This window comes from Equus przewalskii, chromosome 6, assembly GCF_037783145.1.
Source record: "Equus przewalskii isolate Varuska chromosome 6, EquPr2, whole genome shotgun sequence".
Lineage (NCBI taxonomy): Eukaryota > Metazoa > Chordata > Mammalia > Perissodactyla > Equidae > Equus > Equus przewalskii.
The window spans coordinates 27261575-27274807 of NC_091836.1; the positions used below are offsets into that span (position 1 = coordinate 27261575).

General features: G+C 54.3%; 1 protein-coding gene across 11 annotated transcripts; it reads right to left on the reverse strand.

The window, feature by feature from the left end:
• Positions 1-320: 320 nt before the first annotated feature.
• On the reverse strand, positions 321-12020 carry HYOU1 (hypoxia up-regulated 1). Of its 11 annotated transcripts, none has more exons than XM_070623255.1 (26): positions 11924-12020; positions 10841-10944; positions 10508-10601; positions 10244-10322; positions 9936-10090; positions 9736-9812; positions 9269-9450; positions 8912-9027; positions 7598-7790; positions 7271-7405; positions 7028-7110; positions 6772-6904; positions 6409-6596; positions 6032-6170; positions 5426-5486; positions 5190-5269; positions 4593-4778; positions 4277-4449; positions 4067-4154; positions 3829-3951; positions 3517-3650; positions 3293-3377; positions 2401-2641; positions 2259-2306; positions 1934-1984; positions 321-1807 (listed from the first exon to the last, which is right to left on the reverse strand). In XM_070623255.1, exons 2-26 carry the CDS (start codon positions 10935-10937, stop codon positions 1746-1748), a joined length of 3003 nt encoding a protein of 1000 aa, XP_070479356.1. In that variant the 5' UTR covers positions 10938-10944; positions 11924-12020; the 3' UTR covers positions 321-1745. The 11 variants fall into 11 exon arrangements, with proteins under 11 accessions (XP_070479356.1, XP_070479358.1, XP_008511631.1 ...); XM_070623257.1 differs by having other exon boundaries at positions 4277-4446; positions 11924-12017; XM_008513409.2 differs by having other exon boundaries at positions 321-1810; positions 11924-12017.
• Between the last annotated feature and the right edge of the window lie 1213 nt (positions 12021-13233).

Genomic DNA, 13233 nt, shown 5'->3' on the forward strand with positions numbered 1-13233 from the left:
CAGTAAACCTCTATGAACTGTCAATGGGGTGGTTATTTGTAAAATGGGGTTGTTACCTTAAAAACAGATGTTACCTAAAAATTATTTGGACGTGGCCAAAGACCATCAGGAGCAAAATAAAACCAGTCTTGTTTTCATGAAGAAAAAATAATTGCGTATATGAATCTCGACTAAGCCCAAAACGTTAATAAGGTTTTGGTGGTAGGATTATGGGTAATTTTAAATTATTATTCAAACTTTTTTCTTCCAAATTTTCTATAATAAACATGTATTACTTATATTCAAGAAATAAACATTTTTAAAAATCACAGCACAAAAACTGTAGAAAAGAATATTTTATTGAAACAGTTTCTCAATTAACAATGGAGCAAAGTACAATTTGACTCAAACCTGTCCAACCAGCCTCAACTGCTAGCAAAAGAACTCAAACATACAGGAGTGGGTGGGACCCTTAGGCCTCATTTCTGCCAATGTGGCAAAAAAAAAAAAAATAAAAATAAAAGGAAAAAAAAGACAAAAGACAGACACAACCAGGCCCGCCCTTGCCCAGGGGGCTGGGTGGCAGCCCTGGCTCCTGCTACAGACAGAATACTGGAGGACAGGCTCCCCGACATCAGCATGGTGGGCAAAAGGCCCCATCCTAGCAGAGCAATGCATGAAAGGAAGGCCAGCACGTCCCCTCTTCCTTCACCACTAGGCCTGCCTCGAAGAGAGCGAGGTGGCATTTTTACATTCACACCATGGTCTCTCCTTCCCCCAGGGTCTTGGGATAGGGGCTCACAGTAGAAAGCACATTTTGGTCAGCCCAGGGGGCCAGGGAAAGGCTCTGTCTGGGAGGGCAGGACAGCAGGAGAGAGAAGGGGGCAGTCAAAGGGATACGGGGTACCAAGCTACTGGGAAGATGCAGATTTTGACAGTGCTTGCAGGACGCTGGCATCCCATGCCAGCCACTCTACACAGCCTTCCTGGGCCCAAGACTCCACAGACGGGAGCTACAGGGTTTTCACACGTCTCACTCCCTGGAGAGGTGGCTGGATTCCCTTCTTCACTTTCTCCTTGCCTACTCTGGCCACCAGGGGTTGTACGTGAGGGTGGGAATCAATCTAGCTTTACTTCAGCTGGTCCAGATGGAAGGGCTTTGCACAAGAGGCAGAGAACTGCCCAACTTGCAACAGGAATCTAAGGAAACCCATGAGAAGGAGTCAGACGGGGACAGGGGTTTTAGGGAAAGAGATCTGGGAGGAGGAAAGAGCAGAGATAGACACTCAGAAACCAAACCTGGTAACCAAGGCTCTGTAGACACTGGCCCCTGTGTGACACTGATTTCTTGGTGGAAGAGGAAAGGAGAGAAGGAAGGATGACCAGAGAAGACTGGAGAGTAACACCCCAGGACATCCTTCCCACCATCAGGTCTGTCAACCACTGACGGCCATTCTTTCACCTACCCACAGGCAACGAATTAAGACATAATAGTGATTTTTCCCAAGTTAGGGCCTGGATGAGTAGGGAACCAGGGGTGGGATTAGGGAACAGAACAATTTCAGTTTTAACCACAGAACTACTCCAGAAGGAACTGGTGAGCTGTCCCGTCCTTCCCCTTTCTCCACACCTCCAACCACAGGTGAGAGAAAAGGAACTTAAGCCTCTGAGGGCAGGACCAACCCCTCCCCGCAACCCTCGATGTTTAATAAATAGAGGTGGTAGGAGAAGGGGGTGGGGATGAATGGGGAACCGGGAGGTGGGGGTTATAGTTCATCATTCTTCAAAGTTGGCTTCTGTCCTGTCGGCTGCTCCTTCCGTTCAGATTCTACTGGGAGTTGGAGAGAGAAAGGAATGGCAGCAGGTGAAATGGCGGTAACTGGCCCCAGTTCTGTGCAGATATCCCCCCCAGACCCTACCAGGCTTCCCGGCACGTCCCCAGCTCCACCCTCACCTGATCCAGGACCTCCTAACTCCAGAGGTTCAGCGTCTGCTGGTTCAGATTCTGCTTTGGGGAAGAAATAGGTTAGAGTCTGCAGAAAGGAGGCAGGGACTAGTAGTGGGGTTGGCAGACTTTTTCTGTAAAGAGTCAGATAGTAAACATTTTAGGAGTTGTGGGCCACACTTGGTCTCTTTGCATTTTTTTTTTTTAAATAAGCTTCTAAAAAAGTAAAGGCCATTCATAGCTCCTGGGCCATCCAGAAACAGGCCGTGCCTGCCAGTTTGCCAAGCCCACGGCTAAGCGATGTCCACATTCCCAATCAGTTTCCCCCACTCACGAGTCTCTTTCTCAGGTTCTGAAACGGGCTTTGCATCTTCAGTCTCGCCTGGAGGGAAACCAGGAGTAAAATGTCGTCCCAGGAGGGAAAGGAGGTCTTCTTCCCGCCCAGGAGCACCCGGACCCAGGCCCCCGGCCCTCACCTGGTGGAGGGATGACCTTCTCTTCCTGGTCACTGGCACTGGCATTGAGGGGAGGCTCTGCCCGGGTCCCATTCTTGTCCTTGGGCCGGGGCCGGGGCTTGGAAAACTTGGCCTTATTGAGCAGATACTGCACCTCGCGGTCCAGGGCCATCATCTTGGCCTCAATGTCTTTTGAGAGCAACACGGGCTTCTCTGTGGCGGGAAGCTTGGCCTGCTCAGCCACAGTTGCATTCTTCCAGGCCTGTGGGCGAGGCCAGCACAGGCTCAGAGCCAGCCAGAGAGAGAGAGAGACTTCTCTGTCCCAGATGAAACATACACCCAACCTGCCTCAGGCTCTGCCCTCAGACCTCAGTCACTTGCCACCCCAGGCTGTCAGCTGCACAGGGGTAAGCAGACACTTCAGAATGGCATTCAAGACTCTCCACAAGGGAGTACCAAACTACACGTTCCTGCCTTACATCCTATTATTCTGGCCTAACTACAGCTGAACTTCTCAATTATTCCCCTCCTGTCTCTTTACTTGTGAGTTCTGGTTCCAAAACAGTCCCCACACATCCAAAACAGTTTCTGCTTCACCTGACAAGTCACTCTCGCCTGTCCAAACCCTGGCCACTTTCTGAGTCCAGCTCAAGTCCGAGCTCCTCAAAGCAGCCTTCTCTAACCTCAGGGAGGTGGGCTCTGTTGTGCCTCCAGTCTGATGACTCATGGCTATGACCCTCATTTGGGACTTTTCAGACATGGCTTCAAATGCAGACATCTTCTGCCTTCCCCATTAGCTGCTAAGCCAGGAGGCAGAGGCTGCCGAGTCTCCATTTCTCTGCATCCCTCATGCTGCCTAGCATGGCCCACCTCGCCACGTAAGTATCCAGTTAAATATCTACAGAGGGATTACCCAGGTCTCATTGATGACTTTCTCTAAGGTTGTCATTTCCACCTCAGTGAAGATCTGGTCCATCTCGGGGATGAGCCGGGCCCCCCTGGAAGCCAGAGAAGAGACAATCAGCCCAGGAGGAAGAGGGGCCCGGGTATGGGGGTGGGGAATGGGAAGCTGATGCGCACGAGAGTCATGGGGCTCGGCAGGACTGAACAAGGAAGAAAGGGCAATGGGACTCTCACTTGAGGAATATGCTGGAATGGTTGAGGAGATTATCGAGGGCAGACAGCCGTTCAGGCCACTTCTTGCGCTCTTCTACCCGAAAAAACAACCCTTGGCACAGCTTCCTCAGCTCAGTCAGCTTCTCCTTCAACATCTGATGGAGGTGAGGGTGGGAGTGAGCAGAGGGGTTGGAGGGATGACAGGACAGCCCTGGAGCCAGCCCCTCAGCCTTCTTTATGGCCTCACACCCCCTCTCTTCTCACTTTCTCTGACCCTGGGAGAGGAAGGCGAGAGATCCCAGCCCACCCGTCATGTTCCGGGAGGTCCCTCACCACTGTGGTGGCCCCAAAGCCCTCGTCCTCCAGCCAGGTGGAAGCAGCACTGAGTCTCCCAGAGATGTCCTCACGCTGTTCCTCGGTGGACACTTCCTGGTACTCAGGTTGGTACAGCTTGTCCTAGGGAGGTGCACATAAGCACAAGCATGCAGCGAGCCCCTGAGGGCGAGGCTCGCAGAGCCAGACCCTCCCCAGACATAGGTTCCAGGGCACACGGGCCTCCCAGCCCACCAACCTGGGTCTCAAAGATGAAAGCTTCCAAGCTGTTGGCAGCTTTCTCCCGCTCCTGCTTCTCTAAGTCTCGGAGTGTCAAGTCCTGAAGCCTGGAGGACAAAGGAGAGACAGGCATGAGGGAGACAGTGTGCTGAACTCAGTCAGCTCTCCCTCCCAGGGGCGCCATTCCACACCTGCCCAGCCTCCACATGCACACGCAGTCTTTACTCACTTCTGCGCCGAGCGAGCCAGCTCGTCCTCGGGCAAATCGGGCAGGTCCAGAACAACCAGCTCCACCCCAATCTCCTCCACCATCCTCTGCTTCCGCGCAGGCTTCTGTTTCTTTTCTTCCTCTGCGGCTGGAGGGACACCCTCAGACCCTACCTCTCCCTTCTCACTTGGCTTCTGAGGGGTAAGAGATGAGGATGTCAGGAAAAGCTGGGGCCTTCTATTCTCCGTGGGCAGGGCTCTTGGGGTTAAGAAACAAGGCGGGCATCTGCTCCCTCAGCCCCTAGGTCCAGCCTGGCCTTACTCTGCTTGCAGCTCACCTGGGCCTCAGACTTCTCCCCATTTTCTTTTTCTGTGGGCTTTTCTCCCTCAGGGGCTGCACCCCCCTTAGGCTCAGCGGGTGGGGGCTGAGAGGTATCCTCCGTTGGGGCCTCAGCTTCCTCCTTGAGCTCCGCTTGCTCTCCGGGCTCATCTTTGCTGCCCTCAGCAGGACTCTCCTCTTCCTCCTAGGAATCAATCACAGACACACATGCAGATAACAGTCACCAGCAGAGCCTCCGGGTCAGGACCGGCCCAGCAACGCCACTGCCCCCAGGCCCTGCTTTGAAGGGGCTCACTGCTCACAACACAGCTTGGGGGTAGACATATGACAACTGTATGGAAATGCGCAGGGGGCTGTTTGGACCACAGCAGTCTAGGTGGACAAAGGAGAAGAGTTTGGAGATGAGGAGAATGGTCCTTGGAGCTTGAGCCCAGGGACAGCTCAGAGTCCAGAGGAGGGGATGGTCGTTCCGAAAGGAAGGGGAGGTCTAGTAAATCCTAGGGAGCTGGGACGCCCACCCAACTCCCTGCCTCTGCTACCACTACCTGGCCCCACACGCCATCTCCATGCTCCCCCAGCTCCATCCTGGCCTTACCTGGACAGTGTCAGTACCATTCTCTTTAGTATCTGGTGTGGTACCACCTCCAAACAGGCTGGAGATTGTGTTGCCAAGTTCTAGAAGGAAGAAAGCCCAAAGACTCAAAAGGGACCACAGCAGTGAGTTCACCTCCTAACCCAAAGGGCGAGGCCTGCCTGCCTCCCCCAGATACACCCAAGTATATTCTCTTCCTCACACACATGCAGGCGCACAGATGTGCACACTCAGCTTACTGGTCAGAGTAGATTCCTCTTCAGGGCTGTCCTCCACCAGGGTCTCAAACACAGACTCCACCTGAAAATGGAGATTCAAGATGAAGAAACACACAAGCCAACGCACCATTTCTCCACGAACATCCTGCCATAGTGGGGGTCTGCTTATGCACATCCATGTGACTTCCAGCTGTGCTGGCCTATTCTCTCACCTGCCTTCTTCCAAGGGCTCTTGGATCAAGTCACCTCTACCCCTTTTGATTATGAGTTCTCTGAGGACAGGATCATAGCTCCTTTCTTCCCCCAGAGCCCCGCACTTCTCCACTCAACAACAGAGTGGGGCATAATTCCCCATAGTAGGTCATAATAGATATTATTACTCCCCAGAAATGTTCTTCAAAAATGGATTCCTTAGCCTTTCTATAGATCCTGAAATTTACAATGTCCATAAGCATTAACAGGCTCTGAGAAGGCTGACATCAGATCCCTGGGCAGCTTTAGAGCCAAGATTTACCCAACTCCAAACCCCCTTTCATTTATCATGTTCTAATGCCACGTGGAACCACTCTGGAAAAGTCTGGGGGACTGGGCCCCCGCCCTGTACACAGGGTCTCTGTCTGCTCTCACCCTGTCTAGGCTGAGCACACCGCTCTCATCCAGGTTGAAGTGAGCCTTGATGCCCTTGGACTCGTGGTCAGGATACTTCTTGAAGCTCTCGCCCACACCTTTTAGCTTCACTGTGGTTAGATTCTGGGAGCCAAATACCCTGGTTGGGGAGGAGAGAGCAGTTCAGGGGAACCCACCCAGCCTGCCTCCAGCTCTTGACGACACAGCCTCCTGGCACAGGATGTTGGGGCCCTCCCTGAGCACACACTCAGGAGGACAGGCATCGTCCAGAAAAGATGCTCACCCCAACCCCAACCCCACAGCCTGCTTCCCTGTGTCAGCCCTTCAGGCCCCACATCCTCCCTCCCTGGAGCTCCCATCCTGCCCCACCCCCTCACCGAAGATCCTCAGGCCCCAGGAAGCCCAGGTCACCATAGTTGATGTGGAAGTTGAAATCATGGCTGTAGCGGTTAAAGGTGATGACTTTGCGTTGAGGGTAGGGCCCCATCCGGGAGAAGAGAACACGCTTATTGTGCTTCAGGCTGCGAACCCCAGGCTCCTCTTCCACCTCTCTTGTGAACTCCACCTACACAGCAGGCAGAGAGGAGGCACACTGCAGAACCAGAACAGGTTCTGGGGTGAGGGTGGGTGGAGAACGTCAATGGCAGAAAGACAAAGGGACAGGCTAGAGCAGACAGGAGGGGAGATCACACTCGGAGAGGTAAAGGGAGCTTGGCACCTGATCAGACAGCCTTACTCACCAGGATGGGGTAGACCACCGCATCTCGGACTACAAACGGCTTCACCTTGAAGGCTTTGCTGAGTGCGGCTGCCTGGTACACAGCCCCCATAGCGGCTGCTTCGTCTGCATTGATGTTCTTTCCCAGCTCCTCCCTGTCAAAGTCCCAAGCTTCAGTACCATCTACCCTGGAGCACTCAGCCTGGCCTCCCTCCCCTCTGCCCTCCAGCGTCCCAGCCCTGGAGCCCTGGCCCCGATGCCCCAGCCCCCACACTCACTTGCCCACAGCCTTCATCAGCACCTCCTGAACTTTGGGGACCCGAGTGGCCCCGCCCACCAGGATCACCTGCTCAATCTCATCCTGTGGGGGAGAAAGAATGTGAGGCTGGACAGCAGGTAGTCAACCCTCCTCCTCAAAACTGACTCCTCCCTTAAGGTTCCTGTTCCCACCTCTGCCCCATCTAATCAGTTCGTATCCCACTTGTCTCCCACCCCATGCCCACCTCCGACTCCCCCCTCACCAAATTCATTTGAGCACTCTGCAGGGCCTGCTGCACAGGCCCAGGCACTCGCTCAAATAAATCTGCACACAACTCTTCAAACTCCACTCGAGTCACTTTTGCCTTGAAGTCCACATCGTCCATCAGGCCCTCGATCTAGGGAAGGATGGGGAGTGTCAGAGTTCTCATTCAGGTCCTGTCTCTGGGTAGATGGGACTTTGGGAGGATGGCAGAAGCCATGGGAACAAAGGAGGGGCCACACCAGGCAAAGGAGCATAGCTAAGGAGGGTGGGGTCCTCCATGCTCTTGGTAGGGAATATTTGCCCTCAACTGGCCATGTGTGGGCACCTGTGCCATGTGGTCAGCATTGGCACTCAGCACGGTTTTGAGTCGATTAGCCTCCCGTAGCAGCTTGGCCATGGCCCGGGGGTTCTCCCGCACATCCTTTGCCTTCTGGCCCTTGCGCTGCTCACTGAAAAGCCTGGCCAGGTGTTCACGCAGCCGGAGCTCCATCTCCAGACCCCCCAGGGTGCGGTCAAACCTGTGCAGCAAACGGCACAGGGAGAAGTGTGAGGAACACAGGGGGTCTGTTCATCTACACAGGAACCTGACTCTCATCCCACATAGCTGACACTTCACAGCGACAGGTCATCTACCCACATTCAACTGTATTCACTGGGCATCAACCATGTATTTGTTTCTGGGGATACAATTGAGAGAGGAAAAAAAAAGACAGGATCCATGCTGTCAAGGGGTTTACAATCTGGTAATCGAATGATAATATAGATGTGAAATTATAACCACAGCATGTGTTATAAAGGAGAGGCACACAAGGCTACTAGAACACATACATGGGAAATTTCAGCTATTTAGTGATGTCAGGTAAAGTTCTGTGAAGAAGGGATGCTTGAGCTGAAACCTGAAGGATGATCTGGAATTAACTAGGCAAAGAGGAAAGAACGTTCTAGAGAGCGAACAGTAGATGTAAAGACCCTGAGGGAGAGAGCATGGTGAGTAAGTTCCAAAGAAAGGCAAGGACGGCTGCAGCTCAAAGAGCAAGAGGCTCAGGGTTCGAGACAAGCAGGAGGAGTCAGGGCTCACACAGACACAGCCTCATAGGCCAAGACAAAGGTTGAGAGCCACTGAGGGTTTTTAAAGACACGGGTTACAGCCAGGTTGGCAAAAGAACCCTGGGGCAGCAATATGGAGAAAGAACTGGAGGGAGGCCACACTGGAAGCAGATCTTGGCTGGAGTTCTGTAGGTCAGAGGCAATGATAGCTTGAACTAGGGTAGAAGTGGTAGAGATAAACGGAAAATGACAGGTTCGGGAAATAAGACCATGTCAGGGACAAGTTACTTAAGTAAACTGGAAATGATAAGAGAGCAAAAAAAAAGATTGAATCTGACATCCTACTGATGGCCTACAGGCTCGTGAATTTCCTTAGGAGCAGCTCAGGGAGTTCCCTGACTTTCCTTCTTCCCAAACTGTACTCCCTCCTCTCCACCTTCCCTGTGCTTTGGGAGGTACCCTACAATGACTGAGGCTTTCACCAGGAGAGCACCCCTGCAGGGAGCAGCAAAGGGAGGCAGACGCCCCTCCAAGAAGAAACCCCCGACCCCAGAGTGGATCTGCAGCAGCCCTCCTCCCAGCACCCACTTACCCCACTCCCCGGATCTGCAGCTGTGGCTGCATCCCCGCCTCCTTCGTCTTCACTGTCTGGTAGGTCACGATGGTGCACACAGTGCTGCCCGAGCCCATGTCATAGAACATGATATTCTGCAGAGACATCAACGCAACTGTCACAGGAACCTTATCCAACTCCAGAGCACCTGCCTGCCTCCAAGGGGCTGCACCAACTCTCCATTCAAAGCTGAACAGCTCCAACAGGGGCTGGGAAGCTGCTGCTGCATTTTGCCCAGGGCCAGCCATGCAAACAACATGCAAAACGAGCCAAGTGGCCTCCATCCTCAGAACATGTCACTCTGCAAGTCTGCTCAGAAGTTCCTCCCCGGCTCACCTGGGCAGTGGTGTTGATATCTTTCCGGCGGAAGACCCCATAGCTGAGGGCAGTGGCAGTGTTGTCATTGATGAGCTGTAGCACTTTGAGGCCGGCCATGCGGGCAGCCTGCAACACGGCCCGGCGCTCAGCCTGATTGAAGAAGGCTGGCACGGTGATCACTGCATCCTTGATGGGCTGCTCTACAGAAGACAACAGAACAGGGTTCCCACCAGCTCCACACCTTACATGAGGGCTTCCCAGTATTAGTACTACTGACATCCTGGGCCAGATAATTCTAAAACAGAATTAAATGGGGGGTGCCCTGTGCATTGCAGGATGCTGGGAAGCATCCCTGGCCTCTACTCATTACATGGCAGTAGCGGCACCCCAGTTATGACAACCAAAAATGTCTTCACACATTGCCAAATGTTCCCTGGGAGACAAAACTGTTTCCATTTGAGATCCTAGGGAACTTGGCCACTCACCTGCAAAATCTTCAGCCAGGGAACGAGAGTAATTGAGAACCATGCCCAGTACCTCCTCGGGTGAGAACTGCAGCTGCCTGGGGGAAGGGGAGCAGTTAGAGGCAAGGAAAGGCAGGCATTCAGGCAAAGACAATCACAAGCACATGCCAGTCAGGAGCCCAGCAGGCCTGCTGAGCCCGCCTTCCCAGCAGAGCACTCACGGGCTGATTTTGAAGTGCACAGTCTGCCTTTGTGGGTCGAAGCCTAGCTCATGCTCTGGGAAACGGGCTCTGTAAAGGGCCACATGGGGGTTATCTTCCTGCTTCCCCAGGAGGTGCTGAAAGTAACGCAGCGTAGCTTTTGGATTCTTGATAGCCTGAGAGGAGGTACAGAAGGATCACAATATTAGTCTTCCCAAGCTCCATCACCTACCTCTTCCATCAGAGACTGATAAGGGGACAGACTCTGGGGTCTGTCATCTCCTCTTCTCTGCCCACTGCTTCTGGGAAGGGGTGGGTTGCTAGCTCACCATGCTTGCTGCACTGTCTCCAAAGAATCTTTCATTTTCTTTCAGGGTCACAGTCACTGGGGTTTTCCTCCGGGATTCCCTGAGGAAAAGAGACATTGGGCCCAAGTGCCTACAGCAGCAGGCTGTGGACCCAGGAGCCTCAACATCCTACATATAATCAGTCACCCAGACACCAAAGTCTATTGTGGCTACTAGGAAGAACACACACCAGTTTGGAGCCCAGACTCCCTCTTTCCCCACCCCTGACTCCGGGGCCGCCCTCACTTGTTTAAGACAATTTCCATGGGCACTCCAGGTTTGACGATGGCCACCTTCATGGATTCGCTGCCCAGGTCCACAGACATCACTGCCAACGTGTCTGGGGGTGAAACAGGTTTGTCAGTTAGTCCCACTTCCACTACCTTCCTGAGGCCCCTCTAATCAAAGCACACCACTTTCCACAGAAAAGGCAAGATAGCAAAAAAACAAAGAAAGAGGCCTGGGTCCAGCAACTCAAGAGTCTAGAGGCTTCCAACCAAAAGCCTCATTCCCCTTCCCACCACGTATCATTCATCAATCATTCATTTATTCTTTTGATCCCTATGCTGGGGTACATACCACTCAGTGCCAACAGGTCTGCCAAGAGCACAGCCATCAAGGCCCAACAGGCTAGCCTCCTTGGCCTCGACCTCTGCCTCCTGACCGTGGCTGCCATTGTGTCCCTGGGGGAGGAGTAAAACAACACTTGTAACTGGATGCCCTGAGTGAATGAGACAGAACCTCATCCAGAACAGAGAAGCTTTAAGATTCACACCTATTCCATTCTCACCCAGAGCAGAGCAGTCTACATCCCCTCCCCTCTCTCCTGATGAGGACCAACCACTGTAATTATCCCCAGAAGCGCCCACACAAAGCCCCAGGTGAAAAAGCCTGAGTCCTGGGCTCCATCCTCCACATCCCTCAACAGGGAAGGTTACAGGAAGGAGGTGGAGGACCAGCGCCTTCCACCCACTGCAGAGCTAGTAACTAGGGCATCCTAGCACTGTCCTTGCTGTCAGACACCTGGGGTGCGGCCAGGGATCCCTGCCCCGGGCTGGACTACTTCCCCACACCTGGAGCTCCCCCGCTGGTGGGGAAAGCCAAGCCAGGCCTGGTCAGGAACTGAGAGACGATGACGTTGGGGGAAGCTGGGATGGAAGGAGGGCCCTTCTCCTCCTCTGCATCCCTTTGGGTTGTCCCGCCCGCTTCCCTTCCCCACCCTACCCCCCGGCCCCAGTGCCTACGTAGATGCGCTGCACCTGGAACGGTAAGGTCCCTCGCCGGGCGGGTACCGAGTACCCCAAGTTTACCTAAGGCTCACCTGACGAAGGCGGTGGCTCCCACTCCCAGAAACGGGCACCGGCCCACCTCTAAGGCTTGGGGGCTCCCCGGGGGCCGAGCTGCGGGGCCGAGAGCACCGACCTCCGTGGGGCCCTCGTCCCACTACCGACCGGCCCCCAGAGCCAGCACGTTGCCTCCTCTAGGAGAGGTGGCCAGCCCCCATCGCCATCCCCACCCCCACTACCTCTTGCCTCCGCTCCTGTGCCCCCAGCTCTGGGACAAACGCGGCAGCAGACGTCCCCACGAGGCCGGCAGCGCGACCCCCAGCCCGCGCCCTTCGCAACTCCCCTCCGTTTCCAAACTGTTACATTAGCCACCAACCTCTCGGCGGCGTCTCGCGCATCAGCCGGCCCCGGACGCGGCGTGCGCTCATTGGAGCCTGCGCTGCCCGGCCCTGCGCCGCGCGCCCGGCCCCGCCCCCGCCGCCCCGGCGCGCGCGCCCATTGGGCCACGTCCTAGGCCCGCCCCTCGTCGCTCTCCTGCTGCTGCCGGTGAGGCGGCGGAGAGGCCGGGCCACCAGTCAGAGGAGAGCCGCTGACCCCGGCCGGGCATTGGGCCACGTCATGGGGTCCGGCGCCCGCCCGGGTGCGCTCGCGGGACCCTTCCGGCCTCGGCGCTGGATGTCTGACTGGCGGGGTCGGGAGTGACTGATGTCTGGAGCAAGTCGGTGCAGGGACAGTCCGCGCTCGCCTCTCTTCCAGTCACCTGGGGAGCCCTGGCCGAGGAGTGGGCATGACCCGCATCCCCTCCGCAGCCACGCGGAAGAGGCGCTCGCTTGCTGGTTGGAATTGACCTGCTCTAGGCTTTCGATAGAAATCAGAATGGCTGCGCTTTGACTTAGTCCACCTCCACCCCACTTTGTTTCACCGAGGAAACCGAAGCCACCGAAAGAGAAGTTCGCTGATGGGTCGAAGATAACATTTCAATTAGTGGCAGGATTTGGCCTGGACTTCTGACTCTAAGCCCCATTTTTATGAGAAAAACTATTCCAAACTGCAAAACGCTACACAAAAGACGGTTTCATTTGTGAGGCTGTCTTTTCTTGAGCATATATGCACCGCCTCATGTTTCTGTCCATTAAAGCTTGCACATCTTCCCTTCTCCTTTCCTGCTTCTGTCAGAATTGAAGCACCCTGGGCAGATATTTGGCGCTCCTCACTCCCTTCTCTGTACTTTACAGCCCCCTAGAAATGTGCACGGTCCTTGGAAAGCGCACGTTTCTTCCTTTTTCCTGGTTTTATTGAGATGAGCGCTTTTCTTAAATATGGAAATCAGCCTCCTCTTTCCTCGGTCTCCCGAAATCGCCACCCGGCCTCCCTTCACAGAAGGCTCTCTTGAAGGCCCTGGCTGTAACGGCCAGGGCTTGGTTAAGGAACTCTTATCTGTTCCTTTCCCTACGTTTTTCATGATGCTTAGGGAGAGAGAGTAGTCAGGTGTCTGTGCTTAGAAGATAAACCTACTGGCAGCATCAGGGAGAGGTCTATTTTTTTCCCTTTAAGAACAGTTGACAACAACAAACAAACCCATAGATAAAGAGATTAGATTGGTGGTTACTGGAGGGGAAGGGAGAGGTGAGGGCGCGAGGCATAAAAGGCCACTTGGGTATGGTGATGGATGGTAATTAGTCTTTG

Coding starts and splice junctions, on each gene's coding strand:
- HYOU1 (XM_008513409.2), bottom strand. CDS start 10,937: ATGGCAGCCACGGTCAGGAGGCAGAGGTCGAGGCCAAGGAGGCTAGCC. Junction 5,487..6,031: donor GTGTGCTCAGCCTAGACAGG/GTGAGAGCAGAC, acceptor CTCCATTTTCAG/GTGGAGTCTGTGTTTGAGAC. Junction 1,985..2,258: donor AGAACCTGAGAAAGAGACTC/GTGAGTGGGGGA, acceptor TCCCCAAAGCAG/AATCTGAACCAGCAGACGCT.